The 19,736-nt window shown below is 41.1% G+C and overlaps 1 protein-coding gene across 6 annotated transcripts in view; it reads left to right on the top strand.

Annotated features, from left to right (window-relative positions):
• pde4d (phosphodiesterase 4D, cAMP-specific) overlaps window positions 1-19,736 on the top strand; it is a 172,349-nt gene that overhangs the window by 138,294 nt on the left and 14,319 nt on the right. For 5 of the 6 annotated variants that reach the window (XM_051421457.1, XM_051421458.1, XM_051421456.1 and 2 more), the window contains 5 exons: window positions 9,499-9,690; window positions 11,514-11,550; window positions 11,649-11,725; window positions 12,121-12,170; window positions 17,088-17,200. In XM_051421457.1, coding sequence (XP_051277417.1) covers window positions 9,499-9,690; window positions 11,514-11,550; window positions 11,649-11,725; window positions 12,121-12,170; window positions 17,088-17,200 — 469 coding nt within the window. Of the gene's footprint in view, window positions 1-1,133; window positions 1,554-9,498; window positions 9,691-11,513; window positions 11,551-11,648; window positions 11,726-12,120; window positions 12,171-17,087; window positions 17,201-19,736 lie in introns of those variants that run through there. The other variant, XM_051421461.1, reaches the window with a different exon arrangement.

The following is a 19,736-nucleotide window of genomic DNA, read 5'->3' as shown; positions in this document are numbered from 1 at the left end:
AGAGAACTACATACAATTCAGAAATAATTTTCAGCAGGATATGGAGATGCAGAATCCTTGAATGTATACTAGTAGTGCATACAAAGGTGGAGTAGCTTGCTCGACTTTACTCATTCATGTATGATTGACAATCCAGACAGCTGGCATACCTGTCCGCCTGGTGGAGTGCTAATGTTTGCAACTCTGGCAGCAGACGATGCCATCTGAGCTCCACACTTCAACCTAATTCATAGATAGTGACACACTGATGATTCCATTTCATAGCTAGCAAGGCACGGCTGATGTGTTGTTTTTTGTGTGTGAAACTAATAAGAAGTAAAACCAATCTGTAAAACATTAGAACAAATCATTGGTAATGTCTAATCATAAAAAAGATTGCAACAATTGATAGTAAAATTAATTTCTGTCTCTTTTTCCTTTCACATATATTCGCTCCCACACATTGTATTCACAATTCTGATAATGCTGCCATTTAGCAATGCATTCCTAACCCCTGTTTGTCTGCCATGAAAACAAGAGCTTTTCAGTAAATCCCTTATTTTCTCAATTTATTTCTTCTGTTATTGGAATGATGAAACTCAGCCAACACTATCTTTGCATGTACGCTCTCTCCAGATCATTGGCATGCTTTAGGTGTTGGTTTTAGGTTACGGTGGCAGCTGAGTGATTGAGACTTGAGACGATTGTTAGGATTGCTTGGAGATACAAGTCCCGCCCTTCAAGGAATTACTACTACCAAAACAATTTCTCCCACTCCAGACATACCCAAGCTGCAGCTCAGTGGAAACAGAGAATCAGAGGGAGAGAATAGGAGAGTCATGTAACTCAAAGACAGTTGTAAAAAGAAAACAAGAAAGACAGAAGTAAGGAGGGAGGGAAAAAAACAACGTGGGAGGAAGAGGATATCTTATTTCCACCAGTCAGGGAACAAAAAGGAGAAAAAAAAACACAGGGACCTGAAAGTGAGAAACAGAGTGAGAAAAAGTAACTGAGTGAGTGCATGGCTGGATTAGGAAAGAGGGAGATCACACGCTGATCTGGTGAGAAAGATAAGTGCAAGTGAGCGAGGGAGAGAGGGAGGGAGGGAGAGAGGGAGGGAGAGAGGGAGGGAGGGAGAACAGGCTAAAGAACCACCTACTGTCAAACGATCGGAGCTGGAGAAGGAGCAGCAGTGTGGAATAATCTTGGACGGAGGGTTTGATCTGAGTCAACTCATGTTTGGTCTCAAGCAGCTCTGCAGACCTGACCACTCCGCTGAACTAACGCTGAGGGAAGGAAGCTCTCATTGGATCACTTCAGACGAGCAAAGACTGTGGTCAGACCACAGAGGAGGACTGGTCAGAGGGCTCCAAGTGGCCCAGGAGGGTGTGTGTGTGTGTGTGTGTGTGTGTGTGTGTGTGTGTGTGTGTGTGTGTATGTGTGTGTATGTGTGGCTTTATTCATGTGTGTTTGCAAATTTAATGTGTGCGGATGTGGAAGAAAAAGACCATGAGTATCATTCTTAAGCCACGGTCGCGATCTACCAGCTCACTGAAGTACACAGAGGGAATATGGTAAATAGACGGGGAACTTTGTCCTGCTGGCAACATTTTCATGTTAATCCTGTTGTTGTTTGTTGCTCTATTGTTCTCCATCCGCCTGTTTATTGCTTGCTGAAATACTTTTTGTCTGCCTCATCAGCTTCTTCCCAAGTCCTTCCTTTTCTCGGCGCTTTTTGTTTGTGGATAAACAGTTGTCTGAATGCCATCACTCCTCTACTCAATCAAAACTTCTCTGCCTCTTCTTGAGTTTGCTTCAAAAACCTTCTGAACCCTGTAGATATGTCAGGTTCGGTTTTTTGTGCCTGGTTTTCTGAGCAAGGCATGACATGTTCTGTGGTCAGATTAGATTAGGTTTGTCCTTAACTCCAGCCTATTTTGTGCTTTATCAGACTTGGACTCAATAACGACATGACACTTGTTGTAGTTGTCATGACCCTGGTGTCTTACCCTCAGTGTCCCTTCATTAGAACTCACTGTCCATTCAGCCCGTGAAATCCTGTACGAGGTTGTAAGACTGCAAAGGCATAATTCATTGAGGAATGTGTTGTGTCCCTCCATACATTCTCCTATCTGCACATGGCTCCAGATAAATGCAGGATGCCAGGGGCAGAAGTCGCCCTCCCCCTCTTGTCTCCTCCCCCTCCTGTCTCTACTTGTCCTTGCCTGTCAGCACTCATTTCCAGCTAAGAAGCTGCCCCGTAGCTTCAGCACTGTAAGTTAATAATCACAGTTTTTTCCATTGCGATACAGAGGAAGAGCTGTAAATGGATCAGAACAACCCTGCACAAATACACGGTGTTTGTGGGTTGGTGGTTGCCCAGCAGCATGTGTTTGAACCCCGCCGGACCTCCCTGCAGGGTTCGCAGTGTTCTCACATTGTCAGTTTATTAATCTGTTCTACAATCTCACCAGCACGAAATGACGCTTGTGTGAAATGAAGACATATTAATTAAGTCTTTGAGGGTAGTAGTTCTCTGAACAGTGAATATCACAGAAAAGGTGTAAAAGCAATAGCGTAGCTAACACATAGACCTGATATAGTGTTAAAGCTGACTGCAGAGTGCAGCTTTTTCTCATGTTAAAAGCTAAGAATCTGGCAGTGTTAGGTTTGTATGAGCCATCTTCTTGAATGACTACCAAAAGCAGTAGTCAGCTGGACAGAGCATACCGCCTCCTCCATCTGTCCTGCCCTCCTCTCCTGTTTTATCAAGCCTTTTTTGACTAATTCTCATCATTGCTTTGTCTTTCATAAATGTTATCACAGTGCTTACAAGATTTACAGTAGATTACTATGACTTATTAACACCTGAATTGTAATGTATGCATGTGTAATGCATAAAGAGGTGTCATCTCCCTAAGTCTGCATTAAACACTCATGTTAAGTATCTCTGTATGCATTTCTTACCTCTGTGTTTGTGAGAGTACATGTGTCTTTGTGTGCTTGCATGAGTGCTTTTGTGTATTTACGTGTGCGTCTACTTGTGCATATTTAAGATAATGACGTGGTCCGGGTGTTTGACGTACCCCCTGGCCTGACCAAACTCAAACAGATCCCGCTCCACCCAACCGTGTAAATGTAGGTTTGTGTGCACAGACATTTGAGTATCCATCAGTGTGTCAGCTTGAGTTTGGGAAAGGTGAAAGATGAGTATTTGGGAAAGAGCTCCACACCTATTTAAGGACTTCTTCCCCAAACCTGCAGTAATGTTATGGTGTGCTGAGATAAAGCATGGAGAAGTGGGGAATGTGTGACTTAAGTGTTTCCATCTGGCCTTTGTCAGCCCCCAGTTTGGAGTCTGTAAAAGATTATTTGGCCTCTTATCTGGCCTGACAACTTGCAAGTTATGTAACATGTTTTCCAGATTTGACCTTTAGTGTACCAGACATGAGATGATGAATAGGACTGGAAATGGGTTCATAGTTAATTGGACCTCCTATGTATATTGGGGCAGAACTGCTTTGCTTTGAACCATGTGACCTGAGATGACGTTGCATTGCCATGGTGATTCCTTTGTATGTCTCTCATGATTGACTGAGTATTCTCAATGGCGCAGTGACAGCTAGCACTAAAGCAGTGTCATGACAAAAGTGAAGGATTCACTTTGCTTATACCTGACAGGGCAAGAAAAACCAGAAGGAGAGCAAGAAAGAAAGCATGGGAGAGTGTAAACCTTTAAGGATCATTTTTGACAGACAAAACATAATATACTTTATGCAAACAACTTTTGTTTCTGCACTCAAGGCCCGTGCTGTATATTAAATAAAGGCTACACTTTAATAAAGAATTTAAACCAACTATAATCAGCTATAAAATTCACTTGACAATGTGGCACGAATTTTATTGATTTATCTGCCAAAGACAAATTTTGCCTGCATTTGCTGCCTGGTGCGTGATAATTCCACCGTGTCTGTGTTTGCATGGATTACGAGCCAGATACAGAAAACGTGTCTTGGTTATCAGCGTGTGGTCACTTTTCTGCTTGGCCTGTCTGCCCTGTGGGTGCTGGCCTCTACCTGTTTTTGTTATGTCTTTCTCATGTCTCATGTTTCCTGGTGGTAAGGTGCAGTTTGGCCTTGCTTACTCTCCCTGTTGACTTTTTATACAAGACATTGTATACATGCTGAGAGTTGGCGGTTTGGAATATTAATATTTTGCCTCATGGAGACATTTTTCTGGACAGGATGTTAAAGAGTTAACAGTGGAACTGAGTTAGCTGCTTAGCCAACATGTGCTGCAACATTAGATTCACTATTGTATGTGTAAAATAAAGAAAATGATGGTCACGTTCTGACGTATACAAGATGCAGAACTGTCTTTAGGGTCTTTTGACTGTCCCTTTACTCATTCTAAGTTAGGCACATTTCACCTGCTGTAGAGCTGATCTATATATCTCTGTAATATTATACTGATATGAATATTTTGAAGTTGTGAACTTGTCTCTGGAGCTGGAGATAATTTGAAATGTTTCAATACATATGGTACCTGAGTTTCAGTACGTTTTCCAAATGATTGTTTTTTTCAGTACCATAGATCAAGAATACGAAAAAGAGGTTCAATACCTAGCTTGTCTGACTGTTTTTGCAGAGTTAAATGAGCAACAGACATGCATGTCCATCATATTTACATACTATGATAAAACATTCGATCCAAACAATGCTCCATATATGTAGAATACTACTCCATCAACACATTAATAACATTAAATTACCCATTAACATGGTCACCTTGAACATTTTCATCTAAGACATGTCTTTCATCACATCAATATATTCAATATTTCCATATTGCTAATCCATAATAATGACATTGAATGCTTGTCAGTGGTGATAAAGTGGTAATATATTTAGTGGTTTCAATATGTTTGACCTGATATCAAATTTAGTTTAGTACGTCAACATGGAAGAGAACACATTCTAATCTCCTGTAGTGTCTCCGATGGGACTCATCGTTCTCTTTGTCAAGCACACTGGGAGTCAGAGTAGGTCACATTCCCTAAATATACCCGTCATAAAACATGTAAAACAGAGGTTCTGTGGCTCTTCAGCGTCACCAAACCAAGACCACTTTTCCATTACGTGCAGAATGCCTGAATCTTAGGTGTCATCTGGTCTCTATATTCCTCTGTCATGGGTTGCTGTTTTGCACTAAGAACAAAGTCAAGGTTAACATACACAAGTTCATGATCACGTACTGACATTCCCACATGCATGCGGGTGGACACACCCACAATCCTCATAAATACAGACACTACAGTCTCATCCACACACACAAACATGCACAGCTCTGACATGTCTCCTTGTCCTTCCTCCAGTGCCTGCTCCCCTCTGTGTCCTCTCAGCTTTCTAAAATAAAATCGAGTGTCATCTTCCCTCTGCCTGCTTCGACACAGCTCGACACTGATCAGCATGACAGGAGATTTTTTTTAATAGTTCTTTCCAGATGTGTGTCCTAGTTTTAGTGAAAGAGAAAGTTTTATGATTTTTTTTAGACCATTTGTTGTTGCTTGTGCTTGTTTGCACTTTAGGATTGAGACAAAAATATCGAGTTTTTATTACGTATTATAAAAAAACAGAGTGTCACAATCCTCCTCAGCTGATTATTTAACAAAGACATTTATGCCCTGACCTTTTTTTTCTAGTACGTCCCCTCACTGTGACCACGTCAACTCCTGTGGTGTTTATAATTGCTCAAGTGACCCAAGGCTGAAAATGAATGGGTCATTGATCTATGCCATTTAGTGTGTGTGTGAGAGTGTGTGTGTGTCTATGTGTGTGTGATAGAAAGAGAGAGGAGAGACAGACGGTGAAGGAGAGAGAAGATGGAGACAGAAGTGATGGAGAGAGAGGATAAAAGAGTGCAGTGTCCTTAGGCATGTGTGTGACCCAGCATCATCCTACAGTCTGAAGTCACAACAGCCACTACTCGTCTGTCTCAGTGCCCTTACAACTACTGTTCATTTCTTGTCTTTTAACCTCTGTTACAGTGCAGCTGGTTTTCTAGCACCAAACAATCCCTCTTTTTTCCCTTGCAACTCCTAACTCAAGCATGAAACTCTACACTTGTGGGAAACGCTGTCCCTACAGGGCGTCTTCTCGTCTACTCATGTAGCTGTGGGCTCTTGTAGCTAAATGACCTACCACAGAATGCTATTCAGGATACTGTAAGATTTTTATCTTAGTTATCTCAGTGAGCAACATATTGGGCTTTGATTACAACAAAGATTAGCTATCAGCACCTATGGCTCTCCAACATGTTATTATCTACAAAATATGTCTGTTGCACTGATTATTTAAGATAAATGTATGCTTTAAACACTGAACACCTGTAATTTCCAGGAATTAAAACAGAACACCTATGCAAGTCAATGTTTTTTACTGACGTTTTTATCCCAAAATCACTTTGTGATGGATAGCATTAGCAAGTTAATAACCATTTTGGTGAGAGCTTGATACATTTATGTAGTTGCACTTAATTCAATTCTACAGATTTTGATTTGATTTTGGTTTGTCTGTATATGGTCTCATTGAGACTTTTTATACATGTTATATATCTTGTTTTGTATGTATGTTCTGTTGTGTGTGTGTGTGTGGACCCCAGGAAGAGTAGCTGCTACCTTGGCTAATGTGGATCCAAGAATAAAGAATTAAGAATAATACCAATATATATAAATAGATGCAATGATCTGATGATTTTAAATAAAACCAGTTGAAACTTTGGTAGAAGTGACTTATGATTTGTTTTGGCTAGGGATTTAATAAGTAAACTGTGAGCAGTGGTCATGTGAATAAATACTAAATATTAGTTCAAAAGACAATACTGTATAGTTTCTTCCTGTTTCCTGTCCAGTTATGTCTTGAGTTTTGGATCAATCCCTTTTTAGGTAAACTGTGGTCTTATTGTCTCTTCTCTAAGTAATGCTGGATTTACTTTCCATCTCTACAGTAATCCCCCTGTGAGTTGTACTCGTGCTGTTTGTTGATTCTCATAACATAGTCATAGGGGAGTTGACATTTTTCTTTTCTTTTGTTTGGTTTTCTCCAACTAATTTTTGCTCAGCAGAGGCTGCTGCTTTGTGTCAGGGAAAAACCCAGACATTCTCACCGTGATGTCAGTGATGGTGCAGTACCTTTGGTAAACTAAGCTGCAAAGATCATTTCTGTCATTCCCAATGAGGGGTGTGTCTGTGGAGTCAAAATGTACACACACTCTGAGAGAGGAGTTACGTGTCAGAGGTTTGGCTGAGAATCTGTGTAGGCCGTGACGTCAGAGTAAGTGTGATGATGAATCCGTTGTTAAACATATGCTGGGTGTTTTGACACTTTCACTATCTCTCTATTCTGTTATCTCCGTATCTGTCACAAACATGGTACGTACACCCATACACATCTATCATAAAAGAACAGCTGGAGAACGGATTGATCTGTGCCTGGATGACGATGTATAAGTCACTTGTGCAAATCTTTGGTTTTACCCCTGCAGTAAAGAAAACAGATGGATCACTTGCTGTGATACGAGGGTGTGGATTGGGGGATTGTGTATGAGTATGTGTATAGATAGTACTGGTTTAGACTGACATGCTCCTGATCTAATTCTAAAAATAAGACAGGACTTGGGGACAAAGATTGGAGTGATGTGTGTAAAATAAGACAAACACAAATGTGAAAAAAAAAGTTGGTGCACTCATTGCTACTCACATATTACCTCTCCACTGTGTGTGTTTGTCTTAGAGCTAGTTAGAGACAGGGACGAGGACAATACATTTGCCCTTTACTCAAATATCAGGCAGACGTCCAAACTATCCTGTTCCACAACCAGAGCTGACACTCACATAGCTGTTGCTACTTGGAGAGATCACAGAAAGATAGCACAGTGTTTAGCTGTTTAGTTGTTGTGGAAAATATGCCTGGGTTGTTTTGTGTATCATTGCCGCTGTGTCGAGCATTTTTTAGATACACCGACATAACTGATTGTTTCTGATGTGAGAAACATAATGACTTCTTCCTCTTAAAAGCGCAACCCATGATCCCTTATTTTCCCAACCTACAAAGCCAACTTGCTAAATTCAGAGTCATAATAACTTCTTTCTGTTAGGTCAGTAAATCATCTGTTCTTAAGGATATGAAATACAAGCTCAAAGTGATGGTGTGCATTGGTATTTTCTACACTGTGGAAACACTCACACAGATCCCTCCGTTCTTGGGGTATCCTCTGCTCGTCAGGAAAACACTAACATGACAGCAGGGTGTCCCGTACTGGCTAAGATGTAGATCATATTGGATTTAATGTGTGTTAGTTTCCATAGTGATGCTGATGAAGGCAAGAGAGACGTCATCCCTGTGCGTATTGTGTGTCGCATTTAGGGGAATCCCCCCTGACCTTAGGATCCACACCAGATGGAATTATGGGATTGGTTGATAGCTTAAGGATGAGGCAGATAGCGATGAGGCAGATATCCCCGGTGACAAGTGTTAGTCATCACCTGGGCGAACAATCACCTTGGAGACTAAGGAGCTCATCGTGACATCCCAGTGGGAAATGGTGTCACTGATTTCGAAACGCCTTTCAACTGTGAGTCAGGGGCATTGTTAGAGCAGAGGTATTCCCTGTGGCGCTGTGCAGAGTTTAATCAAAGCAATACCACTTGGTTGTATGTAGATGGCTTTGAATATTGCTGCTTAATTTGACCATTTGGTGCCAATTAGTCTGCCACCAATCATAATCATCCAATAATCAGCCAGATAATGAGGGACTGACTGATTATAATTTTAAATGGTTGAGCAAATTTACGTCAGTGAGCAGTTGTGTATAGGGCCCACATACCTACACGCATAGCACATCATGTCATGAGTGTAGGTTGTCATGTTATGTTTTGAACGTCACAGCTCATGACTATTGTGACAATTTACAGCAAACTATGAAAATGCATGGCAGAGCCTATGCTGCTGTTGCAATGGAAGAAAATGTACATGTGGGTTTAGTCAGTATGTGAGTAAGCTCTGAAGTCATCCAGACCACTAACATGTAATGTTTGCATAAAGCCTGTGATTTATTTAGACACGGATAATTGAAGCACATCATGCAGCCATAAGTACAATCTGTTACAGACAGCACTTAATTTATTCATTTATGCATGGTGTGCTCTTTGTAAGAACTGGTATGTAAAAAGACTGGAGAAGTTGCATAATTTTAGGTGGCAGATGATTGACTGAGGAAACTTGATCACTGCATCCCTCCCTTCATCTTTTGATCAGACATGCTATAGCGTGAATCTTGGCTGTTAAGTTTTATATTACCATTTATTCTTCTGGAGTGTCATGCAGGGGTTCAACATGATCACAAATGTTGCTTTACCTGTCAAAAATGATCAAAATAATTCTGTTTTTGTATTTGCCTATTAGTGTCACATGTACATTATCAGATTCTGATCTTTCTCCCTCTCTTTGTCTCCATATGCAGTTTTGATGTGGACAATGGCACGTCATCAGGTCGCAGCCCCCTGGACCCAATGGCCAGCCCAGGCTCAGGCCTCATCCTTCAGGCCAATTTTGTCCACAGCCAACGGAGAGAGTCGTTCCTCTACCGTTCCGACAGCGACTACGACCTCTCGCCAAAGTCTATGTCCCGAAACTCCTCCATTGCCAGTGACATGTGAGTGCATGGTGTCCTTTGCTTCCACCTGAACCTTCATAAAATACACCCCAATGCTCCCTGTTGTGCTGAATGGGGTTGATTCTGCTTTTTTCTGCCTCTTTGAATCTGTATCATGGCTGAATGTTTATTAGACCAGGTCTTCAAGGCACGCTGCTAGCTTTGGCCCTGGTGGGAAGTGTGCATGACCGACAGCTGATTGTGTGGTGTCACATCTATTCTTAGCCATATCCAGTACCATAAAGGAACAAGTGTCCATAAGCACAGTTTATGTGTGATATTTTGCCAAGTTGTCTATTAGGTCTGTATAACTCGTAAAGACAATGGGATGCATTCAGTCTGTTTATGTTCTGCATTTCTCTGATAATTTGTCTTTTTATAATACTTACTCCCCATTGCCTTGTAACTGTAGAAGAACACACTCCACACTTCCACCAGCTGGCCTCTTCTGGGTCAGTGTATATGTTGATATCGTATTTTCTCATTTCCCACACAGTGGTGCCTATCTAGTTACATGTGCTGTACACTTAGCTTTGTGCTACAGGGAATAAAAATATTGACTGAAAAACTAAGCATTTCGGTGCAGCCTGAAGGGAAGACAAATAGACAAAAGGATGAAAAATAATGTCCGGGTGTAACCTTAGACTTCCTCCTCACTGCTGCTTTTTGCTCTGGAGTATTAAACCAATGACCCTTCCTTGACCTGCGCCCACTATCCAGTTACTATGTTAAAAAACATTATTACAAGTATTCATTAATCTTTCGTGCCTCATTCTTTCATATATTTTTTGCCTGCTGATTTGCATATAAAAGGAAACATGAGAGCAGGAAACAACTTGTCAACAGCTCTCTTTGTGAAATTGTTAATAATGCATCTTCACAGTCGAGTTAAACTTGTGAAACTTTAACTTGCATGTTTTCTAAAGAACTCAAAGAGATGTCTTTGGAAGAACATAGTCCAGAAATTTCTGAATACCTTCTATTTGTCTTGCGATATGAGCACATAACAAACCTGCGTCTCTTTTGACTTTCATGCCAGGCATGTCTACTCACATGCCAGTGGGTGTGTCTGTGACGTGGTCTTGTAGAACAGAGCAGTAGGCGGTGAGCTCCATGATACTAACACACTCCTGTCACCTGAACAAATGTTGACAGTGTTCACAGTCATAATGCAACTTGGAGTTCAGTGGGATTCTGACTCAGAATTTTAGTGGTTAAAATTCCTTTAGCTGAGATTGAATGAGTAATGCTCTCCACTCCCTTAACAATGCACACTGAGGTGCCTTGGAGCAAGGCTCCAGCAGCCATCAGGTGAGCAAAGTCAGAAACAGGCTCAACTGACTTTTCCCCCAGATAAATAAAATATAGTATATGTATATGTATATAGTTAGAAATGGAAAGGGGAGGGAAAGGACATGGAAAAGGGATGACTATGTGAGGGACATGTCTGTACAGCAAGTTCAAAGACAGCTTACAGGTTTTACAACAGCCTTACTGTGAGAATATCTTCGTCCACTGAACTACTTTCCAACCTATGTGCACAAAGACATGTCCATCAATAAATCCCCTAAATTCTCTTACTGAAACCTAAACTGTTCTGATACTCTTACACATTATGAAGTGGGGCCTCAGCTGGTGGCTGAGTAAACATGTCACTGTGATGGAGTGCATCAGAGACTCTGAAACTAATCTAATGTGATGACCCACACTCTTCCCTCCCCCTCTTGACCTTTTCAGAACATGAGCACACTCCTCTGTTGTTGAATGTCAATATACTGTTGATCTGCATCTAATGTTAAAGGCACTCTCTTTGTGTCTTTCAGTCATGGTGACGATATGATTGTAACGCCATTTGCACAGGTGAGCTGTGCCAGTTTTTTTTTTTTTGTGTGTGTTGTTTTTGTTTAAACTGATGAATACTGTATGATTCAGCCCTAATCTATCATGTTTCCCTTCAGGTTCTTGCCAGTTTGAGAACCGTACGAAACAACTTTGGTGCATTAACTAATCTACAGCAAGACAGAGCGTCCAATAAGTAAGTTGACAAGCTTAATTGTTTTTCAAACAGAAATTAAGAATTTTTCATTGTGGGACGAGTGACTGTATTACAGACAACAATGGCCAACACACCAGCATTTTGCAATGTTTGATCACAATGTTCGGTCACTTTAAGTCTAAGATGCTCTTCTAAATAAGTGGCAGTGATTTGAAATCACCTATCTGCGCTGTGTCCAGTGCTCGCTCACTTTCTGGCTTTGCTTGCCCTCTGCTGTTCTTATTGAGTAATACAACAACAGTAGCAATACTTAGTAAAGGTACCCTCTGCTACAGTGCTCCCTACATATGTAGAAATGAGTAAAGGGAATTGTAAAGAGTCATGTTAAATGATATATTTTGTTTCTCAGTGTCTGTTTGTTTCCCCCATGACAGGAGATCACCCATGTGTAACCCACCACCTATCACCAAGACCACCTTTACAGGTATGCAAACAGCAAGAGCAGCATGATGGCTTGTGTGCTTGAAGTGTGTGTGTGCGTGTGTGTGTGTGTGCGCGTGTGTGCGTGTGTGTGTGTGTGTGTGTGTTAGTAGATGTGTTGAAATCAGGAATAGATTTTTCCATATCTTCATGCAACTACTATACTATAACACCTAACAGTGTGTTATAAGCCAGTTATCAAATATTTGTATACTGCTTGTAAATGCTAAATAGGGGGACTTAAAGTAAAGTGTTACCACATTGGAAGTATTGGTCGTAGTAGTAGTAGTAGTAGTATGCACTCTTACCCCTAAAACTGGAGGCTAAATAGATTGACGCTGACTGGTGTTGTTATAGTGATGTTTTTACCTAATTGTAAGTTGTACTGTATTCTAAGTTTGTATGGTAGTGATGAGGGGTTGGCACAGATATGCTGTGCAGGGAGCCAAAGAACATGAACATAATATCCAACACGGTTAGAATACAAATATGGTTGACAGATTATTGGTTCAGTGGAGCAAAAGGATGGACAAGAGAAAAAGACTGTATAACAGGTAAATCAAGACCATATATTTGAGTGAGTGGCTGTTGTCATTTTTAGTTTGGATTGGTGTGGCAGTTTGTAGATATGTTTTTAGAGCCTTTTTTAGATGCTGTCAAATCTTTAATCTCTGAAAACCAGTTACAGGTTGGCACCACAGATAGTTCACTTATGAACAAATGGTCAGTGTCTGCTTTTATTTGGAACTTAAGCTGTAAGCTGATATGTCCATCTGTGTATATGGACCATTACAGACAGTTTGTGAGCCCTGCCTATGTATTCCACATTTGTAGTAGATTGGTGACCCTCCACGTCCTCATGTTCTAAATCAACTTTGTTTGGCAATCTTTTTCTTGAACTCCAGTTTTCGTCCTATAAATTATTGGTTTAAAGGTAAACCAGTGTCTATATTACCGCTGTGTGTGTGTTTTGTTTTGGTTTATACAATGCAGGTTTTCCTCCATAAACATGGACTTATCAATACTTCAATAATGGATTGTCAGGCCCTGTATATAGTCATACCTGACAGTGTCTACTGCACACCCTCTCTGGCCTACTTTGGGAGTTTTTGTTGTGAGGAGGACATGACACAGACAGCCTTAGATGGCTAGAATAGACTTGTCCTTGACAGTCACTTTGCTTTTCTGCTGTATCAATGGCTGTAACCTAACTGGTGTTTGCAGGAGAGACCATATAACCTCCACCATTAATTAATAATTTCAATTTGTTTTGTTTAGTAAAATTATCCCTAAGGCGTGTAAGCAGACACCCTTAGAATTACATAAACACACACACATTAATGGATATTGCAAAAACAGTTTTATTATGTTTATTGCAAGTGCAAAAAAATCCAAATACTTTTTTTTTCTTCCACGTTTGAGGGAGATCTGTCTAGACATTCCTCCCAAGAATCCCATTCCTGATACATAACCTGCTTACATGTGAGGAACTGCTGACATTGTGCTATATTTAGAACACAATCATACTGGTGCACAGCCATTATGGGCCCTGCCATAAACTGGTGACAACTGTGAGTCATGAGCATGATTGTTTGAGAATATTGACTTCTTGTAATGCAAAGGCTTGCTGAGGCGGCAACTAAGTCAGATTGCAGATAAAGAATAATTAAAGGAAATATGATTAATAGTAAATCAGTAAATCAGCGATAGGATACCAGTGAATTAACTAAGGATTCCATTTTCTGTCTATCGTCACTCACTGTCTTCTTCTCCTGCTTCTCAATGCATTTTTCTGTCATTTGTCATTAACTTATTAAATTATTTTCAAATCATGTAAGATTTAAAAACCTGTAGTTCTGTGACCTTTTACCTATTGTTGATGGGAATACGTGCTGGTTAAGGCTAAAGAGACAGACCTTGATTCATAAACATTCAGCATGAGACTGGTAGAGCAAACAGGGTATCATGCTCCAGTCTTTTAGTTACTGTATGCGGACAATATTCTTTTAACATTTAAACACACAGTATGTAATTCCTTCTGCTAGGCGTCTCTCACATCAAAACAAAAACAAAAGACGTAGTTTGATGACATCGTGAAGTAGCGTGGGATCATGGAAGTTGTTGTCTTCCTTGTTAAACAACCACCATTGCCGATGAAAATCTACCTGACATGACTCAGGCAGAAATCATGTTTACAGACAAGGTAATGTATTAAAGTTTTATTCACGTTACGATCGCTGACGTTTCCCCAGAAGATGTAGCAACTAGAGGCAAGAAGGAAGCCTATACCTTGAATAAAATTACGCATTTCTCTGGGTTTTAACATTATTGGAAACATGGGATAGTTTAAGTGCACAACTCAACAAAATATATAATATAGGTCTAGTTATTTTTAGACATTATAATGTGAACATGTTACATATTATACCTTTAACATCCCATTTATTCAGTCCAATATAACTTTTTCAGACCTGGTCTGTATTTTGGATATAACGTTACCACTCTAACTTACTCTACCTTTCTCTCTCTCCTTGGTATTGCATGTTGTACTTTATGTGGAAACAATAGGGCTTGAGGCATTTACGGATAAAATCAGGTCCTAAATAAATAGGGTACTTTATTTAAATGTTCCAGGCCTCCTAAAAACTATTAAATCAATGTAGTTCAGCCACTACTCTTTCCTTGCATTTTTTCCCTCCTTCTTCCCCTTCCTCATCCTCATCCTCTTCTCTCATCTTCTCCCTCTCACAGTCCGACTTCACTGTCGAGCAGTTCCGGTACATAGTTTGGCTGCAGCCCTTCGTCTGTGCAGCAGAGTGGCCTCTCCGAGCGCCGGTGTCTGATGTCGCACTAAGCATGAGAAGAATGTCATTGACGTCAGTGCAGTTGCTGTCAGAAAGAGTAGCACCCCAGCCACTGACACCACACCAGGGAGAGAGACAGAGAGAGAGAAAGGGAGACTGAGAGAAAGAAAGAGGAGAGAGACAGAAAGGAGACAAAAGAGAGAGGAGGAAGGATGTTCAGAGATCAGTGGAGGAAACGAAGAGTGTGGGAGAGGAAGGGGACTACTGGAAGGAGGAAGGGAGAGATTTGTCAAAGACAATTAAGCAGGAGAGGGGGGATATTGTTGAAAATAGGAGTTGGCAAAAAGAGGGATGCATGGAAACAAAAATGTTGTGCATATTTCTAAACATATTATACAACATAATATTATATTTCCCTCCAAATTGTGATAGCCCTTTAAAATATTCACATGAAAATACATATGAAACCCAGAGAAGTGAGAACTTTGCATCATTTACTTTTCAGATAAATTGTCCCAGAATGAAAGATGAGTGAAAAAGCAGCATTTTCTATCATTAAGCCTCGATAAAGACAGCACAGTATTTTTTCCAAAGGCTTTAATACAGTCTAAATGCTAACTGAAATGTTAAGCTTATATGGCATCATGTGATTAAATTTGGCCCTCGTGTATTTTAATCTGCCACTGTTTTCTCCCCCCCCCGATCACAGATCACATAACATTAAAAGCCTGTGCTTTCCCAAATTAGTCAAGGCATCAATATTAATTGGCTTCTGACAAGGTGACATTTTCTGTTAACATAGGCTGACTTTGAGAGGGGCATGTCTTCAATTTCAAATTAAAAGACACTAAAGGATACTTTGATGTAGGGCTTGTGACGCTAACGCTCCACCATCTTTATCACATCATCAACCATCTATCTGTTAATCTCTCTGTTTTGGTGTATTTGTATGCTGAACACATATTAGCATGCCTGCACACAATATAGGGAGCTCCCAGCTCTGGCTCCACTCCTCTATCAATCCAGTCCATATTTTGTCACTCTCCCTTCCCTATCCACAGTGCAGTCCTCTCAGGCTTTAGGTACAGCTTGGGGAGAGCAGCACGTTTGGCTACCAGGGACGCCGAAGCAACAGCAGCCCACCCCCTATACACACAGCGTCTATAGGAAACACTATCCAGCACACACACACAGCACCGGATTATACCCTTTGCTTCCCGGATACCATGGATGTTTTTATTGGCAGAGAGGCTAAGGAGACAAAATCATGATGTGTTATGGTTAGCATTTCGTCTGGTGTGAGCGTGTGTGTATGCATGTGTGTGTCTGTTTGCGTCAGTGTGTGTGTGTGTGAGATGTCTTTGTATCTGTTAACCCTATCAGGATGCTGTGAACAATCTCATGTTTGTTCCATGCTGGACAGTATTGACATGGATCTTGACTGGTTCTGAGTGTCTCGCTGAGTCCTCTTTTCCACCGTCCCTGTCTTCCCTCCATCCCTCCTATGGCAGACATGGGCCTGCTAAGCAGACTATTATTCATCTTGCTACATGACTGGAATTACATTTCTCTCATGAATGACAGTGTAAACCTAATACACCTAGATCGCTGACTGTGATATGTGTGCTGTGTATGGGAGATAGTGAGTGAGTCTGTCTGTGTGAGACTTCAGTTATTTGCTGTGGCTCCTTGGGTTCCCTCTGTATTCTCTGCTGTTATTTTCTTACTATTAACATTCATTTGGACACCCAGAACTGGGTCCTGCAGCTGTACTGCCTGGGAATGTATCTGTCTTACTCTTAAAAAGGAAGAATCCAGGATTTGAACTGTAGTGCACTGATTTCCACTGGAGGTTTCTTTTCTCGGAGAGAATCAGTGAGCTTTGCTACAACTGACCTGTGACTGCTCATCCGTGGGTTAGGATACAGGACAACAAGGCCCTACTCCCAGACCCGCACAGCTGGCTCACCTGTCCAGTATGAAGAGTCACCCATGTGTCTACTCGGGGTATCCCAGCTTAGCTGTATGTGGGGTGGGAGACCCCGGGCCTGGACCGTCCACTAGCCCTCTGAAGCGGGCCCTTACTGACCCCTTGCCCTCCTGTCTTGCCCCTGCAGAGGAGGCCTACCAGAAACTGGCCACTGAGACCCTGGAGGAGCTGGACTGGTGTCTGGACCAGCTCGAGACGCTGCAGACAAGACACTCAGTCAGCGAGATGGCCTCTAACAAGGTAAGCAATAACAAAAAAGTTCACACCAACTTGTAAACTTCATCTAACTGTAGCTTAATTCTGTATGCCAACATCTGCAGCATCTGTTGGAAGTTTTAATATAGATTTCATCTTCAAATGCCTAATTTTAAGAATGCTTTATTTGAACATGTTCAGAAGCTGCTACCCAGGATTTACTGTGACTTGTTTTTTGTGGCTGACGTGAACAAGATGTGCTTTTAAATTTCAGTACGAGTGTGACATATATAGTATATACACTAGTGTAGTGCATTGATAGAGGTCAATCTACACGTACTGTCCAGCTGCATTTCTATGCATGAAGGAAAGATATAAAATTGCAAATAAGTCTTTTGGGTGAGGGTAAATTCTCTCGATATGGTCATTCAGCGGCAGTGAAATTATGTTTATTGCTCGGTGACAGGCCAAGCTGATATGCAGCACAATTTTATAAAAATATACCAGATAGAGGGCAGATAGATACTATACATAGGAGTATAATACTGAATATAGTATAATATTAATTAAACATTATCTAATCTGTGTGACCTGCCCCTTTGCCATCAGGCCTCTTTCCCTGTTGTGTTTATCAACCCGTAGTAATCACTTTTGGACCTGTGGAGCTCACTGCTCCTACAGTCATTATTAGGTTGGCACATGAGCTGTACATTTTATATGCTTTGGTGTCTTTTTCAGCACTCAGCGGTCAAAGTGTATGTTAGACTGTTTGTGTTGTATTGTCTTTGCGTGTTAGTGATAGCATCGTCATGCAGACAGGGAGTTGTGCTGTGAGCATGCTCAGTCGCCTCCAGTTTGTGTATATTTGTGTGAGTATGTGTGTGTGGAGGGCGGCTGCTTTGCCGCTCTGAATGCTGATCAGCTCTGGGCTCTGGTGATGTCACACACTGTGATGTCACATGAGGGTAGAGAGGTGGGGGCGGTGCAAGAGGAGAGGCAGGGAGGACGGACAGACAAAGGAATTACACAAACGCACGCGCCCACCGCTGACATTAACACAATCACATGCATGACCGGGACATCTACCTCATTTAAAAGTGAAACGATTATTTTTTTTTAAATTGTGCCTCACCATTGCTCACCAGCACAGCTATTTCTGGTTGTCATGGCAACAGCCACAGACCCAGCCAGCCTCACTCCAGCGGCACGCACACATCATAGGTAATACAGTCACTACATCTCCCACACATAGCCATTACTTTGTATATATCCTGCAGACTTTCATTTATCAGCACTCAGCATAAGCCTTAATTCATCATGGAAGGAAAAGTCTGAGATTAAAAAGACATACTAAAATCGCTCCCTTGACTTTTAAATTGAATTAAATTACTGTAACAATCTGCACCTCATGTCCTCTGAAAGTGATGTCTGGGGACATTCCTATGAAAACCACCTCATACTTGTGCTTTAGTTGTGTCCTTTAGCAGTCACATTGTAAAGGTTCTATTGTTGTGCGTTTGCTTTGTGGAAGCAGTGCAGTTCTTTTATGCTTCTAACATCCCTCAGTAATGACCCCAAACATTCTCATTTTTACTCCGTTAAGCCCAGGGGCTGTTATAACAGTAGGTCAAACAAGGTGACATACCTGTTTGCCCTAAAGGATCTCATGCCAGCTGAAATACATACTCTACAAGCAATGCTTATTTTCAATTCATTATACTATATTTCTATGTAATACACTGTGTGTGTGAAGTGTAATAGTGATCCAAAACTAGTAAAACTAATTATCTAGCATAATCTTTAATATGACCACTTCATTGCACTGGTGGTTTATCTGGTGGTTCTAGTTTAGGATGCTCCTGTGGTTACATTTCAACCCTTTTTGTGGGTGTATGTGTTTCTGGAATCTGCAGTTGGTCTCTCTCTGGCTCTGCCTCAGGATACGTGTGTGTCGGTCAAGTTTGCAAACTTGACACTTTGAAGTTTTGATACATAATAGCAGCATCCAGTGTTGAGGGTAGTATTTAGGTGGGTACTTGCAGCATTTTCTACATTCAACACATGCCTGGGAATCCTCTGGTAACCAGACATACTGTAGAACCTGGCTAAAACCTTAACGCTGAGGATGCCTCAGTGTGTCCGATGCAACATTTTAAATATTTTGTGAGTACCCACAGCACAGAGGCATCTTTCAATCATCAACAATTTCCAACTTTCACTGATGATAGAGATTGAGCTTGGATTCTGTTTAATTTGGCCAACCCTTGAGGACATACTCATGCACTGAAGGACACCATATATATAGCAGTCTAGTGTCTGATGTGTGTTGAATCCACTGGTGAGTCACCGAGGACATCCATCATCAATACTTGTTCATTTCCTTTTCTTTGACTTTTTCAGGTACACAAGCCTGTTCAATACATCTGCCTTTGCAAGTTGTTTTCCTAGTACAGTGTTATACTCACTTGCAACCAGCTTATGATCATTATAGATAATGGATGCATATCCATACAAATACTTGTGGAGTTTCTTAATTCCAAACACACCAATCAAACTTTTTAAAGCTTTTTAAGCAGGAGGT

The sequence above is a fragment of the Dicentrarchus labrax genome, unplaced genomic scaffold (genome assembly GCF_905237075.1).
Source record: "Dicentrarchus labrax unplaced genomic scaffold, dlabrax2021, whole genome shotgun sequence".
In the NCBI taxonomy this organism is placed as follows: domain Eukaryota; kingdom Metazoa; phylum Chordata; class Actinopteri; family Moronidae; genus Dicentrarchus; species Dicentrarchus labrax.
Note: the sequence above shows the minus strand (reverse complement) of the source record. Positions and strands in the feature narration are given on the sequence as shown.